Raw genomic sequence first — 17,887 nt, 5'->3', positions numbered from 1 at the left:
TTGCCATGCGGACGCCCCCACCGCGCCGACGCCCTGAGGGAGGAGCGAGACGGCCATGGGGGCGGGCCGGGCTGGGACAGGCGGGGGCAGACGGGGGGCAGCGGGCGGCGCCCGCACCGGGACCGGCACCGGCACCCATGCACGGCGCGGAGGAGGCGGTGGCGGCGGGGGGGCCGCGGATGAGCGCGGCGAGCACGCAGACGGATAGCATGGCCGGTGAGCACCGCTCCGCGCCCGCCGTGTGGGGACTTGGTGGCGGGGTGCCAGGCCGGGCCTGCCCCGCTGCGAGGGAGCGGTGCGGAACGGGCGGTAACGGCCGGTGGGGAGGGATGAGGGGGAAGGGTGCTGACCGGCCTTCGCGGGTGCTGCGGGGCGCTTAACGAAATGACCGGACTGTCCGGTTTGTCCTCGGGACGCTTGTGAGGCTTCCGCGGGGCTGTTGGGAGAGCTCCTGCCTTCCCCCTCGCTGCTGTTTCATAGCGATCCTGCCCCTGACAGACAATGTCGTAAAGTATCTCCCTCGCCACCCCCCTGCTTGCTTGTGCTCTTGTTCATAAGGCTTTTTGGTAACATATGCTTGCATTTTGCTTTTCCCTCCCCTGTCAAAATAATTTCTTCTTCCAGTTCTGTACCATGTATACTTCTCGTGTATAAAATGTGCATAAAAGTGTCTGCCTTCTGAGGGGTTCATACTAACCCCTACAACAGGGCCCTTGTACAAATTTACTAGAGAGCAACTTTCTCCCAAGGCTGAGGATGCCCAAATTAAGTGGCTTTTGATGGATTTTTTGTATCCTGTTGCTGCGGTCCCCAGGGAGTGGGCTGTACATACAGATCACCCCTGGGCTGTATATATAGCTCTCAGACTGAGGGCCACAACTGGGCTGCCAGGCCTCCTTGATGGGTAAATGGGGTTTGTTTCTTCCTTAGCTGTATGAAAATCCTGCTTCCAAGCAAGCAAAGAAGATGAACTCTGAAAAGGGTTTCTTGTTTCCTTTCCCCGGACATCGATGCCACTGATTTCCTCCTCCTTGATGATGTCAAAGCAGTGTGTTAGTTTTGTACTTGTAAGATGACATCTTAAGCCTTTCAGACTTTGACCTGAGGACTCCTACATTGCAACTGTGACATAATCCTGTATCTCAGCCCCGTCCAGATGCACTGTGCCCTGCTCCTTTTTGCTTGCAGGTGTGGGAGCAGCAGGGTTTTTGCCACTGGATTTCACAGTATTCTTTCCCTGGAGCATGTTGTGCCTCACTGGAGCAAGATCCATAACCTGGAGGATGAATTTGTACCTTTATGTGAAGCAGGGAAGCTGTGTAAAGTAGGGAAGCTGTGAGGACTTAATGTGCCTGAAGAGTGCTCCTTTCATATATGGTTTTGGTCTCAGTAGCAAAGAGCCTGATTCCTTTTCTTCCCCAGTCTTCGGTAGTTGCTTTTAATTCTGTAAGATGTCTTCTGCCTTTTTTTCCAGACCACTTCAGTTAGTATTCTCTGTTGAACTTAAGGGAACATTGAATTACATAAATGAATAAAGACGTGGATACATAGATATGATAACTGTGACCACAGGTCTTTCATTTTTCATCATAATATTCTCCTGCTTCTCATTATAAATTAATGTCAATTCACAACAGGGTTGTGAACCAGTACATTCTTCAGCTTGCTGAGATTAGGTCCAAGGAAAAAAAAAAACAGTAATTCAAACTTGTTTCTAGTGTATTCTGTTTTAAATCTGCTCTGTATGCCGAATTGTAACCCATTTTAGAAAACATGATGGTGTTATGTGTGAGTTGGTATAAATTGCACTGTTTATTTTAGCTTGCCGTTTGGGATCTGTACATGTGTGTGCTACAACAGGAGTGAACAGGGACTGTAATGAGAATTAACACGTGTCTGGTGGTGCCAACCAGGTGCCCCTTGCAGCGGATGTGCGCAGTGGGGAGTGTAGCTGGGCAGCCTAAGGAGCAGTGGGCAGTGTGACATTGGATGGTGCTGCTGAGGGGTCTAGAGTTGCTTTCCGAAAGCACTAATAAATTTACTCTCACTTCTGTGTGAATAAAGCTGCTAAAATACTGTCTGAAAATGTTGCTCCAGTCATGGATTGCATATGTTTGTCTTCTGACCTAATTGTTTGAGTTCACAGATGTGTCATTAAACTAACCCTTTTCCCTACTGAAGCGATCTTACTTAAAGAAATGTTTTTTCTCTATTTCTGCCTCTGCCTTTTCCTCCTTTGCAAAAACTTAAACATTTGAAGGAAGGGATAAAACCAGAAATAATGCTGTTGTCAGCGCATGAGAGACCTGCAGAGGAATATGTGTTCATTGCAGCTCTCTGTAAGCATCCCTGAAATAGGGACCAGAAATGTTTTGAAGACTTAATCACCTTCTTGCCAGGTGTGAGGCAAGATGATTTTACATCTGGAATGGTGCAAGCATCGGTGAGGAGTGCAGCACTTCCTCCTTTTTCGATTGTAGGACACTCAGTAGTGCTGAGCTCTGGGTCTCACAGGGCAATGCCCAGCTTCTGAGTAGAAGCACAACACAGCATGAGGTGGTTGGTCCAAGAAAGGGTTCTTTGCTACCTCTTTGGTCATTTAGTCAAGACAGCCCGAGCAATAGGTTTAAATTTTTGTAAAAATCCAACCTGACTGATGCAACTGATGTAACTGGGAGGTTTCACAATGGCTCATCCACTCCTGCTGCGGGTGTCAGTGTGAGACCATGATGTGTACTAGATGTTTTTGCTCTCTTCTGTGGTGAGCCCGAAGCTGAATCACAAGTTGTGTCTCAAATTTCTGTAAGCATCTGTGAATCATTGGAGCACATTAAGTTATGTGGGATCTGATCTGTGATTTCTGCTGTTTGCCTCTCAGTAGAAATAACTCGCTGAATTTCAGTGAAAGTTTCTCCACTTTCTCTTGTTGCACAGATCTGATCTCTGCATCCTGAGTTGACAGCTACTACCCTGAAGAGGACAGTGTGGATTTAGCTGCTGTAATAACAAAGTGGTTGATGTACCAGGTTCTGTAGCAGCTGTGATGTAGAAGACTTGGAAGATATTTTTCATCAATATGAGGTTTCTTTATAAGTATTATTTAATAATTGTTTTTTTCTTCTAATGACAGGTCAAATGCCAAGACTTTCTAAGGTCAATCTTTTTACTTTGTTCAGTCTCTGGATGGAGCTCTTTCCCTCAGATGAGCAACAGAAAAAATCACAGGTAAAATGTCTACATTTACCGTTAATTGGTCTTTCTGAACATATACTAATAGCTCCTGCAGTGAATTTAATCGAGCTGCTCTTACATGACAGATAGTCGGGGGGTGGGAGGTGGAAGTTTTTCAAATATTTCTTAGAAGCAGAAAGAAATCCACTGGTGGGAGAAAATTCGCAAAAAGATTAAACAGCTTGCTATCTTTAAAAACCATTGAAAAGCAAGGTATACCCCCAACAGGTGAAACAGTAAAAAATGCTCGTGGGTATTTCGAAGAGCATAAGAAAAAAGAACTGGTGTATACCATGCACTTCATAGTATATACTAACTATAAATTTAAAACCAGTGTGGTTGATGGTGTAGAGATATTCTTTACAGTGCCGATGTTCATGATTGTAAAAGACTTGTCTTATACAGTGGAGGTGTGCAGAACTACTTCAAACATTTTCTGATGAAGAACTTGTAGACAACTACCTTAGTGACAATGAAAAGAAACCGTCCTTGAGAATGGGTCTTATAAATAGCTGCCAGTTACACTTCAAAGCAGAAGGGCATTTTCAGAGTGTCCTGGAACAGGATGTTTCATTTCATGGTCAGAGTTCTTACTGTGCTCTTTAGAGTGATTACTACTTTGTGCAGAGCATGCCCATGTGCTAAGATCCATAGCACATGTGTCAGCCAAGACAAAAAGATAGGAATGTAATTTGAGTGACAATCAGGCCTAATTTTCAGAGCTGGGTATGTCCCAGACTAGACCTGAAAGAGGGACAGCACCATAAAGACTTCAAAAGCAGTTTCAAATTTAGTAATTCAGTTAGAAATGGCTCTTGGGTTAAATGCAGGGCTATAGTACAGCCTCACTTCTGTAACCACAAATAAGTGGAACAATGTACATATCTAAGGCAACAGTGTTCTGGTGGAAGCTGGATTGCATAACGGGATCTGTTTCACCAGCTTCATCAAACTAGCCTGCATCCAGTTTCCTCACACTACATGTGAATCCAGATGTAAAGGCTCTTGTTTGTGGTACGTAGACTTTTTCCACAGAGGATTCGTTTCTGTAAATGAAGAGACAGAAATAAAGCTAGAGAAGCTATAGGCTCCCAGGATGGTCAAGTTTAAGACAGAAATTAAACTCATGAGCATGTACAGATGCTGGATGATTCACAGGGATTTTCAGCTATAATTGACATAATTTTCTATGCTGCTTCTGGATTTTGTTATGGGCAAAACAATGACCAGAAAAATAAGGAATTTGTGACAAGTCACTTGATGTTGGAAAAAAATAAAATAATAATAATAATAATATTAATGCATTTTTTTGTAGGTGAAGAAGAGTGGTCTGGTTGTGGTGAAAAACATGAAGATTGTTGGTCTTCATTGTTCCAGCACAGACTTGCATGCAGGACAGATTGCACTCATAAAACACGGATCAAGGCTTAAAAACTGTGATCTTTATTTTTCTCGAAAACCATGTTCGACTTGTTTAAAAATGATTGTAAATGGTAAGCAATTACTGTAGTAGAGTAGGAGTAAATGTTATACTTGTGACTGGTGGTATCAGAAAGCCTGTTTGCTCTGATATTTTCACTGATATTTTCCAAAAGGCTGACAATAGTATTCAATGTGCATTTCCTGGAGCTGATGATCAAGAAACTCAGGTTTGCTACTGAGACACTATTTCTCTGTGCAACTATTATTATTGGTGGTGCTCGTCTCTTGGGTGTGATGCACTGCTGAGATTCTGACATACCTGTTGCAGGTTGCCATGGCAACCCTAAGCCTGATGACAAAGCCTAGTTTGCTACATTTTTCCTTGTCCTCCCATAGCTTGTCAGTAGCACCAGAGGGAGGCTGGTTATTTATGCAGAAATCACAGGGAGTACTTTAGGGTTTCCATTTCCCAAGGGAGATGAAGACAAGGCAGGTTATTCACTTCCTGAAATGGGATCTGCTGGTACAGCCCTTCTGCAAGTATTAGTTTTTAATCTCAGCACCAACTTCTATCAGTGCTTTTTTGTGTGGTGTTATTGTATCTGTTGTAAGTGAGATGCAAAATTAGGCTGCCACAAGGATCTTGGAACTTAGGAAATTACAAATTTGGTCTATAGTCTGATTATCAAGTCTGATAAGCTCTTGATACTTGTATATGTTAGCATTTTTGTTGTCCAGGTGCCACTGAAACAGCACTCACAGCCTTAAAGGAGTAAAAACAGTGTTAGGCAATAATGTTTTGAAAATTAGGTTTATGTTCCACTGTGCTTGCATGGTTCCTTTTGCTGCATTGTCTTCTCTTCCAGCTGGGGTGAACAGGATTTCTTACTGGCCTGCAGATCCTGAAATCAGCTTGCAGAACGAGGCATCCAATCCCATGACTACTGATGATGCAAAGCTAGATGCCAAAGCGGTAGAAAGACTGAAGTCAAACAGTCGTGCTCGTGTGTGTGTGTTGCTTCAGCCCTTGGTGTGCTATATGGTGCAATTTGTTGAAGAAACTTCCACCAAATTTGATTTTATTCAAAAAATAGCAAAATCTCAGCCTGACTTGAATACTGACTTTTATACTGTGTGTAGACAAGAGAGAATAAAAGAGTATGAAAGTTTATTCCTAATTTCAAGTGAAGAAATGCACAAGCAAATATTGATGACAATAGGACTGGAGAACCTCTGTGAAAATCCATACTTCAGCAACCTTAGGCAAAATATGAAAGATCTTGTCTTGGTCTTGGCAACAGTCGCTGCCAGCGTCCCCGTCTTTGGATGCTTTGGATTTTACAACAGTGAATCACGGCGAACAAATGAAACAGACCATCAGGATTTGCCCCAAGAAATTGCAAGGCACTGTATGATACAAGCCAGACTACTTGAGTACCGGACAGGTAAGTTGTTCCAGTAATGACGGAAGAATGGGCGTCACGAGTAGAGCAAGTTCCTGATTTCAGTCTTACTTCCTCCAAATACTTGCTTGAATTCCATTTCTGCTGAATTCCATTTCTACATCTGTGAAACAGGAGCAGCAGTAGTAATAGAAATTCCACAGGGGTGCATAGTGTTGCCTGTGAAAACACGGAGCTTTCCAAGAGAAAATCAGGGCGGGTATTTCACACACAGTGCTAGCAAAGCCTGCCCTGACAACATGGCCAACACCTATCTGAAAATAGAATACAGTGACATTTAAATTCTTCAGGCTGCTCTGAGGCTATTTTTTTTTTTTACTGAGATTTTCCAGGATGTTTCTGTTATCAAATAAGTGCAAATATTGTAACTATTACCTACAATATATTGCAGATGTTACCTACACTTCCGCAGAAAAGAGCAGTGAAATTATATCCTTCCAGTAGGGCATTAAGTATGGTTATATTTAGATTCCTAGTTCCAATCTTATAACTAAAAGTAATTATATATCTGATTAGGGTTTTCTTTGCAAAGATGCTGGAGTTCTGATGTACAGGCTTTCAGGGTGGAAGGGCAGTTATTGACTATGTTTTGATACAGATGACTTCTGTTAGCTACTTTATTCTGTCTGGGTAATAATGCAGTGGTAAGTTCATCCAGATGTTACAGAACATGAAGACTTAAAACTTGGTGGTACTCCTTAGTGATGGTTTTTTCATCTAGACAGGATAGTTTTTTTTTAAACCCTTGTAAACAAATAAGTAGTACATATTTACAGCTTAAAACAAAACTAATTCCCCAATATGCACACATAAAACCAACCTATCAAGTCAGGTGCTGAATGTGCCTTTTGAATTATACAGACTTTGTCATTTGTGAAGGTGGGTCTTCATATTTTAGAACCTTTACCTTTTTTTGGTTTTGGTTTGATGGTTTTTTGGGGGCTACCCTCTGCAAATTTGGTCACCAGAAGTTGTAGATGAGATTACATTTCATTTTTAGAAGTAATTTAGAAGTTTTGTGGAAACAGTTGTGAGCATTATGTACAACTAGTGTTGTACAGAGCAAGACAGAATGACCAAGCTTGAGTACTTATTTGTGGGGCAGCAAAATCCAGTTTTATCTGTGCTGTTCAGCCTGGACTCAGGTCTGTTTTTTGAGCAAACTTTTATTCCACTTTAGTCCTGTAACGAAATCAAAAGAAATAACAGCACACACACACATATTTAGATTATAGGATGTTTTCTATGCTGGCTTAATATACATCAATGACTAATAAATACACAGGATATAAATAAAGTCAGCGCTCACAAAACATGTCCTTTGCAGGAAGGACCCTCTTTGAGTGGGTATGTGGTAGTGATACTAAGGATGATGGAAATGGTTAATTGAAACAGCATTTTCTACAATATTAATCATTGGAAGCCTGAAACATTTTTTTTCTCCTTGATAATGCTCTGTTTTAACTGATTAAGACTCTCATCAACAGCTACTGGGGAAGATTTCAAGCTTCCATAAAATTCTTCCAAGTCACATAATGGGGACAGTCCCATGGTGGTGACAGAAAACACCCCCCAAAATCCACTTGCTAACATTTTGTCTCTGAATTAGGTATAAAATACAACTAATTTTGGTAGGAATTCAGACCACAGAACCATAAACTTAAGGAATGGCAGAAATTAAGTATTAATAATTAAATTAACTAGTAAACAACACAAATGTTTTGATCAGTTTGCCATCTTATGTCAGTGAACCTGTCCACATATATTCCTGGCACGCATTTTATCTGATATGTGTATTGGTTGCTTCTTAGCATTTGTGAACAGATGTATGTAGACAAGTCTTAGAGTGGCTGGCTTTGCAGTTAAAGCACACTCAGCTTTTGCAGCAGACTGGAAGGCTGAGGGAGCTGGGTCTCTTTAGCTTGGAGGAGACTGAGGGGTGACCTCATTAATGTTTACAGATATATAAAGGGTGAGTGTCATGAGGATGGAGCCAGGCTCTTCTCGGTGACAACCAATGGTAGGACAAGGGGCAATGGGTACAAACTGGAACACAAAAGGTTCTACTTAAATTTGAGAAGAAACAACTTCTCAGTGAGGGTAACAGACACTGGAACAGGCTGCCCAGGGGGGTTGTGGAGTCTCCTACTCTGGAGACATTCAAGACCTGCCTGGACACCTTCCTGTGTAACCTCATCTGGGTGTTTCTGCTCTGGCAGGGGGATTGGACTGGATGATCTTTCGAGGTCCCTTCCAATCCCTGACATTCTGTGATTCTGTGACGTGACTTTGAAGCTCTGAATCTTTCTGCATTTCCTTCCTCCTGTCCATGAAGCAGCAATGAGTGTTATTCCTTACTCTAGTATGTCATATGTTAATGTACAGGTAGCTTAGAAGTGCTTTATTTGTTATTTACTGCCAAAATGTTATGTATTTTAGAGGATCATAAAACAGGAGTTGGAGCTATTATTTGGGCAGAAGAAAAATCGGTAAGTATTGAAAAAGTTACTTTTTCTTGCACTCATGGTTCACACACTTCTATTGGCTTTGAGCTCATTATTTTGCTTATACATGTGCATTTTTCCTACACATGCACACTGCTATAGAAAGGTTGCACTTCTCACTCTGTGTTTAACCAAGTTAGTGACTGGTTCATTGTTGTGTTGTCAGGATGAAGTGGAAGTATAAGTGAGTTTACCAACTGCCACAGTGTCCCTGCCTGGCTTTTCAGGCTGCTTGCTTGCCTGGTCCTTGTCAGTCATTTCAGGTGTCGTGGCTACAAAGTTTTGCCCCAGCTGCTGCTCAGGCAGCTTGTGCCTGCTCTGCATCGGCCCTCCTCTGCTTGGCCCCTCTTTGCAGCTCTTTTTTGGAGAGGTCTCAGTGCAATCACAGCCTGACAATCTGTCGAGAATTTTTGTTGCAGTTGAAACGCTGTACTGGTGTTATCACGTTTTGTTTTGGATCGAAGTGATATTTTTCTACAAATGTTATTGTTATGCTTGTTTACATCCAAACAAAGTTTTTATTTCTTTATGTCTCTGATTATGTACATTAGCAGTACCAGGAAGCCTCATTCTTCATGCAGCTACAACATACTCTTCATTTGTTTTTCACACTTCAGTCATCAGTTACCTCTTGCCATTTTGATTCTTGTTCTGATTTCAATCACCAGTTGCTACTTGATCAGCCCACTGGTCACTGGCTCTGTTCAGAGACATGTGAAACAGTCTTTGGCACATGAGGGACTAACTCCAGCTGTCTTTAATTTTGTACATTGCAGAAGGGCTTAAGGACTAAATCCTTCAGGCTTTTTCTTGCTGTCAGTATTGCATGCTAAAAGGAAAGTCTCTAATGCCTGCTGCAGGGTGTTGCAGTTTGCCCACGTGGCTCCCGTGGGTCGCACTGGAAAAGCTCTGTACAGACATGGAGCAGTCAGCAAGAGCTGAGCTCTCTTTAAACAGCTGTAACTTTGCATGAGCTGATGATGTGAAAGTATACATTGCGTAACACTTTGACTTGGTACTCAGTTTAAATGTCTCCAAATTCGATGCTTTGGTTACCGTTGCAGAGAAGCTGTGATGGAACAGGAGCAATGTGTTTTGTAGGCTGTGGTTACAACGCCTTTCCTGCTGGATCTGAATATGCCGATTTTCCACACATGGACGATAAACAAAAAGATCGGGAAATCAGAAAGTTCAGATACATTATACATGCGGAGCAGAATGCCTTGACATTCAGGTAATGGGTTTATTTTTACCACAGAGAAGAATTAGATGGTTCAGAAACAATTCCATGTCAAATGCATGATGTCACTATGATGAAGTGTGGATTGCAATCACAGTCTAGTTTATGCCTATGATGCAGAACTTAGATGTGCATGGACAGTCAACTCCTGGGCTTTCTTCAGACTTCTCAAGTTAACTTGGTTTTTAAAGGATATTCACTCCAACGCATGCCACCCATCCTTCAGATACAAGCCACTGCCTGTGCTTCCTGCTAGGACCATGGTATAACCTGAAATACAAAAGTGTGGCAATTGTTGAGGCTTCTGACAGTGGTGTGGTGTTTTGTTCACAGATAGTAAAGCCAAACCAGATATCGTCATGTACTCGTGCACTTGATTAGGAATAAGTTGCTTCTAAGAGTATATAACACAGCACTTTGCTTGCTCTTGTGAAGTATCAAGTTTGTCACCATTCAAAGCAAGATAAAAGCTCTGAAATTCTGTTTTCTGACTGCTTGTAGGTGTCGAGAAATAAAGCCAGATGAGAGAAGCATGATATTTGTGACAAAATGTCCATGTGATGAATGTGTCCCTTTAATCAAAGGGGCTGGTATCAAGCAGATCTACGCAGGAGATGTTGATGCTGGAAAAAAGAAAGCAGACATATCCTATATGAAGTTTGGTGAACTTGAAGGTGTAAGCAAATTTACAGTAAGTGTCTAAATGTACTATATTCTAAAAATTCTGGGCATCATTGGGGTAGGGTGAGTGAGCAGTCATCTGCAGCCAGCACAGAAGGGTGTTTTCTTGTGCTGTTTAGTCCAGTGAGTGTAACTGAGAGGTTGCTCTGTCACGAGACCGGGAAGAAGTGCTGCGCCATATGCCAGATGATGGGGCCATGTGTCTCTTTTCTGGAACTGCCTTGCAGATTTCCCTCTAACGCCTTGCTGTTGTTTGAGGTGGTCTCTCCACACTCTAAAGTTCTCTCCAAGCCTCCCTGTCACAGCACAGCAGCTGATGTGGGACATCACGCTGTGATTTTGTCGGCCCTTCCAGCACCTCCTGCACTCAGGGTGCTTGGCGTGACAAACCGCAGTGCTGTCAGCTTGAGAGGTTCATTTCGCCTTCTCAAGGGACTAAATGGCCGCGCATCCCTTGATAACATTTTATCCTCAAAGCAAGCGTGTGTTGGAGGGGGAGCCTTTCATTTGCTGCCTCACCCCCAGGCATGCCTGGCAGTGAAGGACTGTAGGGTACTTTTTCTTTCTCCCTTTGATCTTCTGTCTTCCGTTATAAGTGAACATTTTCTTCTTCTTTTACCAGTGGCAACTAAATCCATTGCACGCTAATGCCCTTGAGTTCCGTGACCCCACAGCCAGGGAAAGTAAGTATATTTTCATCAATTCATTTTATGACTGAGACCACTTTTTAAACAAACCTAGATATCTGTACGATCGATTAGTCTTAATTTCAATGGTTAAATTCTGCTGTGAAAACTCAGAGATTTTTGAATAGATGAACTAATGGTAAGTCGAAAACAATCTTGTTTTAACAAATGCTTGGCATTGGTGTACACATTACAAAATCTAGCAGTGCTGTTCTCAAGGCCGACAATGTGCTGTTTTGCATATAGATCATTCCAGACTACTTTATCATGTTTTCAATTTTGTTATATAAAGACTCTTTATAATGTGTTCTATAAAGAATGCCATTCTTTTTTGAGAGAAATTGGACTCCTTTGAGTCATTTGAATATGTTCTGTAGAACATTTTGGTGCTTCTTTTATGATGTAGAATCTCTGCCAGTGCTTTTCAATCAACATTTATTTTTGTGTATATAATATAAAGACCATAAAATCCTCTCGACCTGCACCCCTGTAGCAAGGGAGCTGTCATCTTCTGAAATCAGAGTTTAAATGAGTCGTGTTTAAGCCTTTATGTGCTACAAAAGGGTCCCACCATTAGCATCTACTGTCAGCTACCAGTCCTTGAGATGTTCCTCATCCAGAGAGGAAAATAATGTGAAAAAATAAGCTAAATAATTCTTGTGCCTGAAGATATGGAGCATAAAGATAGAGAGTTGGCAGTTACTCAAAGCAGTGAGCACCATGCTAGGATCGTAAAAAAGACTGAGGGTGGTTTTTGTAGCACATGAATAGCCTTATACTACAAATTAATTCCTAACATGCAGTGAGCTAGATTAGTGGAAAAGTCTCCTCATTAGCTGTTTCTGTATGAGTGGGGGGAAAAGCATGGAGGGGAGGGCTCAGAGTAGTGTTTATGGCATTAGTAATCACTGCAAAATGTTAGGGCTTGTTTGTCCCTCTCTCTGGTAATGGTTTTTAGACCCAGCTGGAGAAAGATTCATCCTGGGGTACTGTGTTTGACAAACTTTAACACGGGTCATTCTTCTAAGAATGTCTGTGCTTGCATTTTCAACACTGAACTGTTTTAAGTTGCTGTTTTTCCTTAGTATGTTTCTTTTACCATGGTTATTGCATGTTACTCTGTATGGGGAAGAAGACAAGCTCCCCCACCCTAACCCAGCATTATTCCAGTGTGACTGTATGTGTTAAGTATTTAGACTGTTCTTACTATAGTAGTAATGTTTCACGCATATGTTTTTTTTCTTTAGATGGGGTCCAGAAAACAAAATCACTAGATGACCAGCAGCACCAAAGCAAGAAACTGTGTCTTGGTCACTATTGAATAATTAAGCACTTCTTCAGTCTTGATCTGTACTTTTTATAATGCAGCCTGTTTGCACTTTCAAATAAGGAAGAGTTTTATTTATTGTTTGGAGAGTGATTTTTAGAATAAGTTTATTTATTATGTCTTTAATGTTTTAAAGAATTTGCTGAAGGTCTTTTTAATTTAGAAGTTCCTGGCGAAAAAATGCTGCTTGTATTTTCTGTGAAAGTAACTAGGTGGCTAACACATTGCAAAAAATACTGGAAGTTTATTACTGGTAGATCTGATTAATAACAAAATGGTATCTTTTTTGCTTGGTATATGGATTGAGGGAATGGATTTCTAAGTTCTGGGCTAGCAGAATGCAGAAATAAGCCCTATTCTTCAATTACAATTATCAAGGGAATCTTCTAGGAAATGGTAGATAATCACCAGCAATTGTCGTTTCTGAAAGTGGCTTTTGCTTCTCAGGCTGCTTGTATAAAGGAAACAAAGCCATTGGGATGGCAGTGGTTGCCAGGTAAGTGGTTTGGAGATCAAGCTTGTCTCTCTTCTCATACATACCCTCTTCCCTCTGCCATAGGAGGTCTGTTCTATACAGTGGTACTTGCATTGCAGCTCTGTGTGCTTCCTCAAGTGCAGCCCATCTGAACTGATGTAGACAAAAATTAGCTTTGTTTTTTCTCAGCTTTTGGATGCAGGCCTGAAAGAATTTGGCTGTATGCATCGCACTGGCCCCTACATACTCTGTGAAGACTGACAGCATTTAGGTTTTGTTAATCTTCACTAACAGGGTTCTGGGACTACAGAAGTTAATAGAGTGCCAGTTGTCCTGTTGTTTCTTAGATAGGATCATCTTTACCGGTGGAATAGCCCGAATCTTTTCAGGTGCCAGTCTCTTGCATGTGGAGCAAGGGTGACTTTAAATCAGCCAGTGAAACTGCAGTCTGACATTGTTGCTAGTTTTGAGGGGGTGCTGGGTAGGTAACGGGTAACCAGAACAGGGAGTTGTACCCAGCATCTTTTGAGAGATAACTCTCCTTACTGCCATCTGTTTGCTGCTTTGGATATGACCTCTAGCTGTTTGGTTTAGCAGATGTTCCAAGACTTTCTGTTCAACTCCTCTGCTCAGCTCTTAAGTGCAAACACCTCAGACATTTTTCTGCTGCCACTGGTAGGATACATAAATGGCCTTTTCCCAGTTATTTTATTCATCTTGTCTTTGCTGCCCTCCTTAAGGTCCTGGAAAAGGAATAATGTTTTAAGATGCTGCTGTAGGTTCTGTTTGCTTCTTTCAGGCTTTGGAAAAGGTTGCAACTAGACAGTAAAGCTGTGATCGGATAGCATGCAAAGCATCCTTAATGTGGCATTAATTATACGGAGTCTGTTCTCACCCAGTTTAGCTACTGGTCCTGCAACTTAAGGTACAGTCCTTGATGCCTGGAGCTGCAGCAAGGAGCTGTGATTCTCCATGGCTCATAGTGTAACGTTGTTCTTGAGTACCTGGACTTCAGAACTGGGAATGCTCGTATCCTCTTACCACCATGAGAATGTGCTCTCCCTGGAGCTGGAGAAGCTGCTGTTTCTCTGAGCCTGGTTAGACTGAAGGCTGCTCTAGGGCTGCTGGTTGAGGGCAGTGAGTGCAGCGTTAGCAGCAGAAATGTCACGAGGCAGCTGGCAGACCTCCTGCCTCGCTGCTGTCTTGCCAGGCAAGGTACACATGGCTTCATTTCCCAGGACCATGTAGTGAGCGAAGGATAAAAGTCTGACCCTGTTTGTCAACCAAGGGAAAGATGGTGAAATCCATTTTTGCATCACACCTCAAAAGAGTCCTTTTTCACAGTAGCTCACAAGGAAGCCACTTCACCAGGTCTTGTAATCCAGTGCAGAGGAACCCGGGTCATGAATTTGCCAGCAGATCCAGCTGCAAGAGCCCTGTGCCTTTCCTGTCAGATTGAGAGTCTGGGGGCTGTGAATTAAGTTGTTGGTTTGGATGCTGTACAAGCCACAGAAAGACAGGGTTTTTTCCTCTCATCAAGGATTTAATAGTTTCATTGTTTGTAACTTCCATATGAGGTTAAAGTCAAATGTTGGTGTTTCATAAACAAGATTATAATCTGGTTTTAAATCATAAATATTTTACTTTGGCATACTTCCATTCCCCCACCCCCAGCTTCTTGTAAGCATCTTGTGTTAGAATCATTACTCCTGACTTTTTCTGCAGATCAGAACAACACTGTCCAGATTAAAAAGTCCACCCAACCCCACCCACTGAAAGCTTCTTGTTTCTATAATCTATTGGCAATGTTCTGCTACTTGAGTTAGGACCAGGGAAAAAAAAAAAAAACGGGCACGTTTAAGGCCCCTTCAAGTTTTACAGTGATGAGTCAGCTGGTATCAAAATTGGTGAGGAAGTCTATGTCTTCATAGGAACAGCTGACATTGAAATGTCCCTGGAAATGCCATAGATGGCCTGGGTACAGGGAGAGGTATATCAAGATACAAGTCAAATATCACACACATTAAATAACTGCCCTGCAGTGAATGCTGCTGGTAACCTGTACTTTGTGAGGAGTTAAGATTCTACCTTTACTTTTTATTGGTTTTTAAAAAGAAGATTTTTGTACAAAACTTGGCATGAAACTTGGAACTGCTCATCAGGCTGAAGGCTTGGAAGTCTGGCTTTATGCCTGTCTTGCCATATTTCTACAGATTCCTCCAGAGGCTCACAAACTTCTGTAGGCTCTGATTATCAGTATAACCCTATTTCTTTAATTTTTAGTGAGATTACACAGTAGGGTCCTTATCCTGGTCAATAGGAACAATGTGAATGGGGTTTCTCTGTCAGCCTGTGGACTCTGTAGGTGCTGCTGTGTGTGTCATCTGCTAACCAGGGAGAGTCACCAAAGACTGGACGTCTCCTGCAGTGCTTATTTTGCAAATGAACACTAGGATGTTTGTTTTTCATTAAAAAGAGCAATGTATTTAAAATTAAGAAATGTAAAAGTTATATACTTTGTATATTTTATCAAATTCCCATATGCATTTTTTTGTCTCTTCATTCCAGAGCAGTTATTTTAATTGTAGGCATTAACTAGTAGTAATGATTTGGCCTCTTGACTGACAATTACAGAAATTCTCTGTTAATTGTCTGCCTTACAGCAAAACATGTTTTCTGCTAATAAATGAATCGGACAGTAAAGTACTGAAGTATATTTTCAAGTGCTTTGAGTTATTAGAAACATTACAGAGTGCTTTGAGATGCTCACGCCCTTCACCTGCCCGGTGCTGTCCTTGCTCCTGCAGTCCCAGCTGGTTGCTGCGCAGCATCACCCCTTCTCCCCTGACTGAAGAAATGCTCTCAAGGTGAGACTGTGCCCCCTGCCAGCCCGGGGCAAGGGCTGGGATTCCCCCCCTCGGCCCTGCAAGCGTTAATGAGTATTAATTACCTTATCCTAGGGAGGGTAAGGACTGCCTCAGGAAGCATTTTGTGAGCTGACACAGGTGATGCTGAAGGCCTGGCCCTTCAGGGGGTTTACACCCACCAAGCTCTAGCCTGGGCACAGAGCCACAAGGCCTGTTACCTGCCGGAGTGCATTGGAGCTTTTCCTGCCTGCAAATCAGACTTCAAAAACGTGTTTGACTTTAATTTGTTAGATCCACTACATGCCATTGCTTGGAGACTAGAAAAGCAAAGAAGGCAGGCGGTGTGTGCCAGTTTCTGATAGATCTGGATTACCGTTTAATGAAGATGGTCACAGTGCCACAAGCGCAGAGCTGAATTCCACTCTGTCCAGAAAGGTAAGGGCAGAGAATTGTTGTCAAACATTTACAGAATCATAGAATAATTTTGGTTGGAAGAGACCCTCAAGATTGTTGAGTACAACTGCTAACCTAACTCTGGCACTAAATCATGTCCTTAAGAACTTCATCTACACATCTTCTAAACACCTTCAGGGATGGTAAATCAACCACTTCCCTGGGCAGCCTGTTCAAATGCCTGACAACCCTTTCTGTGAAGAAATTTTTCCCAATATCCAATCTAAACCTCCCCTGGTGCAACTTGAGGCCATTTCCTCTCATCCTATCACTTGCTAGTTGGGAGAAGAGACCAACCCCTCCATGCTACAGCCTCCTTTCAGGTAGTTGTAGACAGCGATCATGTCTCCCCTCAGCCTCCTTTTCTCCAGGCTAAACAGCCCCAGTTCCCTCAGCCGCTCCTCATCAGACTTGTGCTCCAGGCCCCTCACCAGCTTCATTGCCCTTCTCTGAACTCTCTCCAGCACCTCATTGTCTTTCTTGTAGTGAGGGGTCCAAAACTCAACACAGTATTTGAGGTGCAGCCTCACCAGTGCTGAGTACAGGGGGATGATCAGTGCCCTAGTCCTACTGGCCACACTATTCCTGACATAAGCCAGGATGCTGTTGGCCTTCTTGGTCACCTGGGTACACTGCTGGCCCATATTAAGCCAGCTGTCGAGCAAGCTGGCTGTCACTTTTTGATCTTCCTTGGGATCTGTCTGTTTTCCCAGACATAGCTCTCTGCAAATACAGCAGTTCTGTATGCTGTATGTGTACACACAGGCAACACCAGCTCTTCAGCATTTTCAGATATTGGGCAGAATATGGTGCTCGGTGCTTTACATTTTTGTTCCCTCTTTGAAGGGGAAAGGGGCTGGTAGCACAAGGCATTTTCCACTAGAACCCACCTCCTGATAATGTGATGGATACAAGTACAGCCAAGATAGGGGTTGTAAGGCACATTTAACAAAGAACGGTTGTTTTTACATAACTGAGGACCTGGCACCTGACCCCAGCATGGGGGAAGGACCGAGAGACATGGGACTATGAATTCTAAATGTAATACACAGTCTCTTCCCAGAATGTGTACTGACACCTGTATACATATGGATACCTGTATTGATAAGTTAATTTAGGGGAAAGCTAGCCAAAGTACCAGGAATCCACATCTTAAATAGATTGATAAGGAGAAGGGTATTGTGTGTGTTGGGATAGTCTGTAAACCCTGAAGTACCCAACCAATGGGGAATGGGAGGGAAATTGCAGCCAGGATTTTGGGGAGATATAAGCAGGGGCTTTTTGCCCTATTAGGTGTGCCTGCCTTTAGGTAGAACACCCAGTCTTGCAAAATCGTTATTAAAATATGCTTTACTGAGAGATCCCGCCTGGGCCTATTATATTTGCAAAAGAATTGTTTCCTACAGGGGTCATTACCTTCACAACGTGCCAAATCCCTCCGTTGAACCTCAGGGTGCTGATGCACTGTCAGAGGCCGATCCCACAGCCCCGCGTTAGAAGGCGCAGGGCGGCACCGCGAAGCCCTTGGTGCAGGGAGG

The 17,887-nt window shown here is 42.7% G+C and overlaps 1 protein-coding gene across 1 annotated transcript; it reads left to right on the top strand.

The window, feature by feature from the left end:
- The first annotated feature begins 61 nt into the window (after window positions 1-61).
- Window positions 62-15,732, top strand: CDADC1 (cytidine and dCMP deaminase domain containing 1). Its single transcript, XM_065053525.1, has 9 exons — window positions 62-216; window positions 3,131-3,225; window positions 4,547-4,724; window positions 5,520-6,098; window positions 8,556-8,605; window positions 9,685-9,854; window positions 10,362-10,551; window positions 11,164-11,224; window positions 12,475-15,732. Exons 1-9 carry the CDS (start codon window positions 138-140, stop codon window positions 12,546-12,548), a joined length of 1,476 nt encoding a protein of 491 aa, XP_064909597.1. The 5' UTR covers window positions 62-137; the 3' UTR covers window positions 12,549-15,732.
- Window positions 15,733-17,887: the final 2,155 nt, after the last annotated feature.

The sequence above is a fragment of the Columba livia genome, chromosome 1 (genome assembly GCF_036013475.1).
Source record: "Columba livia isolate bColLiv1 breed racing homer chromosome 1, bColLiv1.pat.W.v2, whole genome shotgun sequence".
Taxonomy (NCBI): Eukaryota; Metazoa; Chordata; class Aves; order Columbiformes; family Columbidae; genus Columba; species Columba livia.
Note: the sequence above shows the minus strand (reverse complement) of the source record. Positions and strands in the feature narration are given on the sequence as shown.

Coding starts and splice junctions, on each gene's coding strand:
- CDADC1 (XM_065053525.1), top strand. CDS start 138: ATGCACGGCGCGGAGGAGGCGGTGGCGGCGGGGGGGCCGCGGATGAGC. Junction 8,606..9,684: donor TTTGGGCAGAAGAAAAATCG/GTAAGTATTGAA, acceptor TTACCGTTGCAG/AGAAGCTGTGATGGAACAGG. Junction 9,855..10,361: donor CAGAATGCCTTGACATTCAG/GTAATGGGTTTA, acceptor GACTGCTTGTAG/GTGTCGAGAAATAAAGCCAG.